The 9,707-nt window shown below is 32.9% G+C and overlaps 1 protein-coding gene across 1 annotated transcript; it reads left to right on the top strand.

Annotated features, from left to right (window-relative positions):
• The first annotated feature begins 4,696 nt into the window (after positions 1-4,696).
• On the top strand, positions 4,697-8,397 carry LOC115890662. The gene is given in 5 exon segments (XM_030910990.1): positions 4,697-4,714; positions 4,887-5,180; positions 5,182-5,376; positions 5,421-6,747; positions 8,228-8,397. Coding segments are annotated over 5 exon segments (2,004 nt in total).
• The last annotated feature ends 1,310 nt before the right edge of the window (positions 8,398-9,707 follow it).

Raw genomic sequence — 9,707 nt, 5'->3', positions numbered from 1 at the left:
CACTAAAAACAGAGACGAAACATACTTTTCACTTGCACTTACGTAAAAAATGTACAAGTACTGCCAAAATATCATTTTACTACCAAGCGACTGCCAATGACTGCCAAGAAAATGTACATGTAATTAATCACAGTGAGACATCCCTCCGTTCATAGTGAACATTCTCATAGTGAATGTAAGCTCATTAGGAATTTAAAGGTGATGGAATTGACAGAGGAAGCCATGTTAGATTCTATTAAACAGAAAGAAAAAATTTTTTTTTGTTTTTTTTTTCAGATTCTTTGTATCACTAACAGTAATATATAATTTATGGTTTGCTTAACAAATTGCTTTGGCTATTTTATGGCAAATGCTGAAGCTCTACAAACCTTAGTCAAGCCTTAATCACGTGCTTGGGGTATAGGTTATAGTACAGCGTAATAGGTTAATAGACTCTTATGACAATAAAAATACCATAATATATATTTGAAAATATCGTAATCTCTCTTCTGTTCATTACAAAAAATTCTACCAACTGAAATGTCTTTTCCAACGCCTACAGTAATATTTTTTACTCTCTTATAAGCTATTTCTTTAAATATTGTTACGTAATTCTATATTATTTTAGAAACTATATGAAAAACAAACATGCCAAGCACTATATGCACCATATATGTCCGTGAGAAAAGCCATCTTTAATTAAGAAACTATTAATTAAAGAACTGCTATTGTTACGACATAATGAGGTGTGCTGCGTATGCAGAAAAGAGTCCTCTGTAATCGTAACAATACCGTTTCCTTGAGAACCTATCAAAACATACATGAAAACGAAAAGAAAATAGGATTGTCTCGGTGAAATTTTTGACTTGTCTAATATGTTCGAAATATGAAAACATTATACAGGAGAAACATTTTTTTATTATTATTAATTTCCTGTTTGATACATGGAGAGAAGAATGAATAGTATTTTGAAAGAATTTGAATTTATATTCATAAAAAAAATATTAAATTAAAATGACAAGATAAGAAAGAATAGTTTAATAATTATAATAAGTGTCCAGTTGTTTCAACAAATAGCTCGAATTCGTCAACATGTTAATTTGTTTAAATTGGGCTTAGCTATTATAAAAAAAATATATTAATTATTTTATAAAATAAACATGTTTTCTCTTTGTAGTTAAAGATATAAAATATATCACGTTTTTAGAGATATACAGGGTGGCCCATCGAAAACGTTCCGCAAGGCGTAACGGCCAGGGTATTTTTTTTTTCAAAAAATCCAAAAACACGTCAATTTTCTTTGTGTTTTGGACAACGCCTTGCGGAACGTTTTCGATGGGCCACCCTGTATGTCTCTAAAAACGTGATATATTTTATATCTTTAACTACAAACAGAAAATATGTTTAATTTGTAAAATAATTAATATAAATTTTTTATAAAACTAAGTCCAATTTAAACAAATTAACATATATTTGGACCACTTTAAATCTCATTAAATCCACGACTCTTATAATTCGAGCTATTTGTTGAAACAAATGGACAGTTATTATGATTATTAAGCTATTCTTTCTGTAAATTATTGTACAGTAGCAAGTAAGCAAGATCTCCATTAAAGATAGAGCGTGAGAAATGGCCCAAGAACTATTAGGCAGTACCTGCTATTAAGCAGTTTCGAAATTATCGCTGTTTTTTAAATGAATTTGTTTAATTTGACTGAAGGTTATAGAAAAACGCGTGCGCCAAAATGGATTCTCTTAATTGAATTGCGCCAATTGCGTAAAACCGAGATACTTCAAATAAAATCGTATATGTTTCCTATTATTTCATAGATAATTATTGAAGAATACCTGTGGTTATCGTACAGGATGTGCCTCTCACTGTTGCACTTGGCTTTCACTTAAAATGCAAGCATCTCAAGATCTTTCAATTATATTCCTATAAATTCTTCCTGAAAGTTTAGTTTCTAGAAGTTTTTTTTATTATTTATTTTTTGTACTTTAGATTTTTTTGAATCTGAAGTTATATACCGGGTGCGTCTCAAAAATGGCTCACCCCTATAACTTTTTTATTTTTTAAGATAAAAACACGAGATTTGGTATGCTAGTATATGACACAAATTAGGATTGATTGACGTATTCAGTTGTTTTTGGTCACTTCCTGTTTCACCGGAAATTACTATAACTATTGATTTTTAAATGGCGCCCTCGGTATTTTTTTACTTTATTCGATAGAAACTGACACTCTGAATAGAATAACATATCATATGTCAACTTTTGACATTTTTGCATATGGTTTATTTAAAATTGTAACATGCGGTTCATAACGACAATTTGACTCGGAATACCAAGTATGTGGTACCAAATTATTTGTAAAAAAAATGATTTTGCCAAATATGCTAATGAGCCACCCTTGTTCCATTTGAAAAAATTGAGATGTAATTAAAAATATGATATTTGGGCATATTTTAAGCGCGGCCAGGATAAGACACTAAAAACATTACACGATCAAATCTACACACACCGGAAAAGTCTAGGGATATTACAATTTTATCCAGCCATCGTCAGTAATTTTATTATTTGCATTTCTGATATAAAAAAATTAAAATAAACAAATAGTTTACATGACGTATTGGAAATAAAAATGCGAAATTTACCGAATTTTTCAAATTTACCTTGATTTTTATTGAATTCAAAAAAAACACACATTTTTTTTTTATTCTAAACTGTGAATTAAAAAAAAAGATAAAACCATTTTTACTTAATAAAGGGTATGGCCTCCTCTACTGTTCATTACAGCCCTACATCGTCTCTCCATGCTCCTGATCAGGTTGTCATCTCTTCTTGAGGTATAGCCTGCCACGCTGCATTTACGGCCCGAACCAGATCCCTACGAGTTTCACGAGGCATACCCATTCTCAAAATTCTTCTTTGGACCGAGTCCCATACGTGCTCGATGGGGTTGAGGTCAGGAGATTGTGCCGGCCAGGGTAAGATGTTTAATTGATGAGCATTGATAAACTCAATTACCACTCTGGCTGTATGAGGCCGTGCATTGTCATGCATGAGAATGATGTTTTTCCCAAAATCATTGGCATATGGTAACACGACAGGCTCAAGAATTAAATCACGATATGTGATTCGTGTTAGAAACTTTTCAAGAAAAACGAGATCGGTTTTTCGGCCTAACTGGACTCCTCCCCAGACCATAACTTTTCCACCTTGATAAGGGTGCACTTCCTGAACATGATCCAACTGAATAAGATTTTCCAGTTCTCTCCATACCCTAAGCCTTCTCGAATCCGGATGAATTCCAAAGCGTCACTCATCCGTGAAGAGAACATTGGCCCATTGTTCATTCGACCACTGAACATGATCTTGAGCCCACAAATATCGTACCTCTCGATTTCCTCTCGTTAAAGGTTGAGCTCTCCAGAGGCGTCTGCTTCTTAAGTTGAGCTCTCTTAATCTATTGCGAACAGTGTCAGGACTAATGGTTACATTATGTGTTTCCTCGAGAATTAAACTAAGCTCTGGTGCTGTAAGAGTCGGTCGGCGTCGAGCATTTAATTGTAAAAAATGATCTTGCTGAGGGGTAGTAATGCGATGTCGCCCTGTGTGCCTTTCAGCAACATCACCACTTTCACGGTAGCGTGCACTTAATCGCGATATTACACTTTGCGTTGTATTTAATGCTCTAGCTAAGTCGATTTGGCGCATTCCAGCTTCGAGTATACCCATGGCCCGTAGTATTTCGTCTCTGTTAAGATGTCTACGCTCCATAATGTCGTTTAATACTAAACAGAGTTATTTGAATGAATTCTGGCCAGTTATCATAAAAACATAGCCAGTACAGGTTAAATTCGAACAATTGATGCTAGGTGCTTTTTATACATTTGACAAAAAATTCACAAACACTTCTGCAAATATTCCAAATTTAGAAATAACTAGTGCGACTACTTCGTTTCAATCGAAGTAGAAAGAATCGGCCTACAAATGCGTGGTTGTTTATTCAAAACATTTATTTTTAACTTTAATAAAATGATATCCCTAGATTTTTCCGGTGTGTGTATTTTTCCAAGGCTCCTTGATTAAAAATTAGTGTTTTTAACACAGCCATGGCTCTCTAGACTGAAATTTAAAATAAAATTTTGTTTTAAGCAAAAACGTCAAAAGTTGACATATGATATGCCATTCTATTCAGAGAGTGTCATTTTCTATCGAATAATGAAAAAAATTGTGCCATTAAAAAATCAAAAGTTGTAGTCATTTCCGGTAAAACGGGAAATGACCGAAAAAAAGTTAATACGGAAAACCTTATTTTTTTATCATAATTCCAAAAACCTCTTGAATGTTGTAGACAATATAAAACACCTTGTATAAATATAATAAAAATCAAATATTTAAATTAAAAATGCATCAACACAAAAATCAAAATAAACCCAAATATTTTTTATAACCTACTTACTTATATTTATTTTCGATTATACCCCATAACAATGCAGTAATTTTTTCGAGCAATAAAAAGGAAAAGTAAACAAGAAAAAAAATCATAACAAAGAGCGTAAAAGCTCCGAGACGCGCAGATCGACGGTAGTACCACAAGACGGTACTTTCCCCACTCGAGCGATCTCTGAAGAAGTACCCCAGGTTATATAGGGATCCCGCATGGTGCACGAGTTAGTTTGATAGATCGTTCTTCAGATGACATCGTGCCAAGATGCTTTACAAAAAGCAGGTGAGTGGTACCTTATCACTCAAAAATATATACACGCACATTTAGTCGACTTTGTAATTGATTTTTGACCTTTAAGACATCCTTATATACATAAATATTCTTCACCTGTGTTATTTCACGATCTAGTACTACCCAATCACGACCTCTTTAACACTAATTCATTTCCTTTCAGATTTTTCTTATTCTCTTCTTAATATCAGTGCTTCAAACATGTAGCAGTACTACCGAAAAAGAACTTAAAACTGAACCAACTTCAACAACCCCTAAGGAAGAAACAGAAGAACTAGTGCAATCAGAAACTAAAGATGGAACGTTAGAAATTGTGAAAAGGATCAAAAAAGTTAATCCTGATGGATCGTATACCATTGGATACGAAGCTGATGATGGTTCTTTTAAAATTGAAAGCAGAGATGTACTGGGGAATATTAAAGGTACTTATGGTTTCGTTGATGATGAAGGTAAAGTTAAAAAGAGTTTCGTATAGTTCAAACAATGCCAGTGAAGTGTTTTCTAAACATCAACCTCTTTCGCAAGACAAAAACAAAGAGAATTATATTACATCATCTACCAGAAGGCCTACAGTGTCTACTTCTACAGACCAAACATCATCAACGACCACAGAAAGTGTCATTCAAAGCATAGCAAGCAGCGAAGAGCTAGCAGTACTACACGCAGACCAAATTACAACAATATCGAAGCACTTAAGACAACCTCTAAACCAAGCACAATAATATACTCATCAGCTTCACCTAGAGTTTTGCTCCAAAGACCTTCTACGTCACTAGCCTTAAAGAATTCTTTACTTAAATCATCAGAAGGTCAACTTATTCGACCTGAGGTCAGTTCAGAGAAGCCTACAGAACTTCCGGTGTTGAAAAGTTTGATTAACAAGAAGTTTGAGCTGGAGAAACCAGTAAATGAGGATGTTTCTGATGTTAGAAACAATATTCTGAGAAGACAGCTACCTCATGAACCCAGACAAAGTGGTTTTAACCCAAATGAGCATATTTTTAACGTAAAACAATCTCTAGGAGATGGTGATATGGTTGATGTGTATAATAACGATGCCAGTGTTACTCCAAGACCTCTTTTCACTACCTCACGTTCAACTAGAGTGTTTCCTGTAATTTCAAGCACCACTTCAAGTCCTGTAGCTATTTCCAGGCCCACTGTCAGCTACGTAGCTAACTACCAAAGAGAAAACCTACAACAAATCGAATCAAGAAGCACAGAATATGCTCCATCAACTGAAGAAGCTTCCACGACTACTGGATCTCCTACAGTAACTCCTGTAGTGCAAATTCCTCCAAACGGAGGTGATTCTCCTGAACCTCTGGTTGCTGTACGTCATCCTTTCCAACGAGGGGCCATTTTGGTGCCTCTGAGTCAACTTCAGGGTCGTATAATACCTGTAGAGAATATGCAGGAGGTACAGGAAGCTAGGAGGCAGTACCACAGTTATCAGCAACCTCAAAATGTTGTTGAAATTGAGAAACAGAATGTGAGGAGGGTTCAGCCACCTCCTTTGAGGCCTTTGCCAGTTCAGGTAGATGAAAATGGGTATATCAGAGATATGCCAGCAAGTGTACCAACTCCATATCCTTTACCAGTGCCTGTTACTCCAGTTCCAGTACGACATATTCCAGTTTTACCTGTTAGATACGTCAATAACGATGTTGATAACGATATTGATCGAATCCAACCTCCTGTGAGTACAAGGGACTTCCAGAAGTTGCTGAATCAGCTGATAGTAAGGCAGAAACAACTGGAACGAATCAGTGCGCTGACTCATGCGAGATTGCAGCCTCAAATAGTGCATCCTCAACCAACACCTCAAGCTTACTACGTTCAAAGAGTGGCATCTCCTAATCCTCAAGAGTCCATGGTGAGGTATGCTTACCAGAGAGTGCAAGATGGCAGGGAGGGTGAGAACAATTTGCCTCACAGGCCGGCTGTGAGGTACGAGAGGCCGTATACTTTGACAAGGATTGGGAGAGCTCAGAGTCCTGTACATGCCCCTGTATACAAACAAGGTCAGTTCTAGATCATTTTTACTAGTTTTATTTTGATTAATATTAAGTGAATTCATGTAAAATGTGTATAGTAAGAAATAATTCTTAAATTTCTAAAAGTTTTAGTAAAACACTTAAGATTTTTTTTATTAAATATTGCTTAAAATATATATTTAGTAGCTTTTTTTTAAATAAAGTTATTTCTGTAGTTTTTTAAGAAAATGCTACAAATGAATGTATTAACGATACTGTATGGTATACAGTATGTCCTCGGATTGTCTTTACAAAAAGAAAAAAACTTCTTTATTATTGACATTTTGAGAAAAATGTATTCTTCATAAAAAATATTGCTTGTTCTAAAATGGTTAATCTCGTTTATAATTTTCTAAATTTCCATACCGTTTTAGAGAAAATTAAAAAAAAAATGAAAATGTAGTTGATTTTTTTTCTAGTCCTAAAAATCAAAACGCCTGAACTACCACAGAAGTGGTAGTTCACGTTTGTGTGTGTAGTATAATTTCGTGTGTGTAGTATATTTGTGTGTGTAGTTTTAATTTAGTTCAATGCTACGGAAAGGGTGATAATAGTTATCGAAAAATGTGACATTTTAACAACATCAAAAATATGACATTATTCAAAATTAATTATAGCGATCTATCAAAGAATGAAATCGAAATTATATTAATGAAATTTTTAGGACTTGGAAGAAATCCAACTACATTTTCAATTTTTTTTAAATTTTCTCTAAAACTGTATGGATATTTAGAAAACTATAATCAGGGGGGGAGGGGAGGGTTAGACCAAGCAAAAGTTTTTATGAAGAATGCATTTTTTTTCAAAATGTCGATAATAAAAAAAAATCTTCTAGTAAAGACACTCCGGATACATACTGTATATTTCTATATTCAGGGTGACACAGTATTCTAAAAAGGTTCATGATATCTTCAAAATATACAGGGAAAATGGAGAAATACATTTTTATTCGAAATTTGTATTATGTTGTACTTAGATGTTTAAGAAATATACTAGTCTTTATATTAATTTTTTAAGATTTAAAGCTTTCGCAAAATAAAAAATATCATATCATGTTGAAAAAAAAACACTGTACGAGGTGTTCAATAAACATAAAATTGAATAAAAGCTGTGTTGATTTATGATATAAATTATGGGTGTTCTATTTGGAATAAGGGAGAAATAATTATACGTAATTTTTAATCGCCCTGTATATACTTATTTTTCAGTGACAATACATTAAAATAAGCGATTTTAAGCTTTGGAGATAGTTTCTAATATACGGAATTTATTTAAATAATTTGAAGTTGTTTAAAAAATTATTTGTGTCGTTTGAAAAAAACAGCATGTTCTATTCGGATTAAAAATGACTTTTCTTGTGACAGTCTCGCCACAGTAACCATCATTTTTACTTCTAATAAAACAAAATGGTATTAGTTTAATACTATGATAATATTACATGCATTAACTTGTTTCTTTTTTGTTCCAGAACAATCACAAACAGAAGAATACCTGCCTGTAGAAGTCAGGGAAATGCTTCTTTTGAGGATGCTACAGTTAGCCATGAATCCAGCCCTCCCTATTGAGGAAGACAGCGATTCACAGCCTCTAGCAACAGCCACGACACCTCAATACAGGAAATCGCCTGTCGAAATGTAGAGATCCTTGAGAAGACGACGGAGAAGAAGAAAATAGCTCTAAAAGAAGATATGGAGCCCGGACGAAGAGATTCAAAGAGGAAGAAATGGAATACATGGAGTAAATAGTTAATTTTTTCTATTGAACTGATTGTAAATAGCTCTTGTTTATGTTTTTTAACAGTCTCTAGATTTAGTGCAAAAGTTTCCAGATTTTTTCATTATTTTATTATGTATTAAATTATACCGGGTCCGGTAAAAGTATCGGGCATCTGCAGCTTCTATAATAAAAAAGTTAGAAATTTTGTTTAAGTGCAAATCTAAAGTATGTACCAGGATGTATTTCAGGAAAATATTTTATCTTCTACAGGGTGGCTCAAAAAAGTGTGAGTGGATTGGGATGATTTTTCTTAAATGGAACACCCTGCATGTTATTGCATTTTTGGCTTCCTTTTTGATCATTTTGCATAATCCTAAGATCTGATTAAATATATTTTAATAGTTTCAGAGTTATAGATAAATAATTAAAAAACATATATACAGTGTTGTTCACCACATACGACACGGAGTATTGTAGCTAAACGATGAGATTTTTACAAATTGTAAGTTTTGGGTTCGATGAAGGACTATTAGAGGTACAATTTAAAAATAATTTTACAAGATACAGAGTGTCCCAAATAAGTAAAAAATATCAAAGTTTTATTTTTTAAATGGAACACCCTGTATATTATTACATTTTTAGTTTCTACGATTAAAATAAAGGTAAATTTGATTAAGATTTATTATACTTACCGTTTTTGAAATATTTTCAATTTTGTGAAATTGCAGTAAAAATTTTAAGGCTTCATTTCTCCAAGGGTATCAAAATTTTTGATACTAAATATTTACTGAAGTTTATTTAGTGATCAGTTATTGTGTAGTAATAATAAAAATAATACTACCTTATACAGAGTGTCTAAAAATTTATTTTAAATAATTATTAGCTTCAAACGGCAATAACTTGTTTAATTTAAATGGAACACCCTGTATATTTTACTAGAATCAGATGCACAATTTAATTGTCTATCAAATTATATTAAACCATTTTTTACCTATCTCTTTAAGTTTCCGTAGAAAATGCATTTTCTTGTAATTTAGAACTTATTTATCAATATACCCATGGACTATTGACATTTTAGGTCATTTTTAAAGATGTACCAAATTTTTAAAGAGTACAGATACTAATATTGTCGATATAATTCGTTTATTTCATTAAAAAATAAAAAAAAAACTGTTTAAATATTTGTTAAAGAGGACCAATTAATATGATGCCGTATTCAAACTACATTAACT

Source organism: Sitophilus oryzae, unplaced genomic scaffold (assembly GCF_002938485.1).
Source record: "Sitophilus oryzae breed Bouriz unplaced genomic scaffold, Soryzae_2.0 scaffold_1007_pilon_pilon, whole genome shotgun sequence".
Classification (NCBI taxonomy): domain Eukaryota; kingdom Metazoa; phylum Arthropoda; class Insecta; order Coleoptera; family Curculionidae; genus Sitophilus; species Sitophilus oryzae.
Note: the sequence above shows the minus strand (reverse complement) of the source record. Positions and strands in the feature narration are given on the sequence as shown.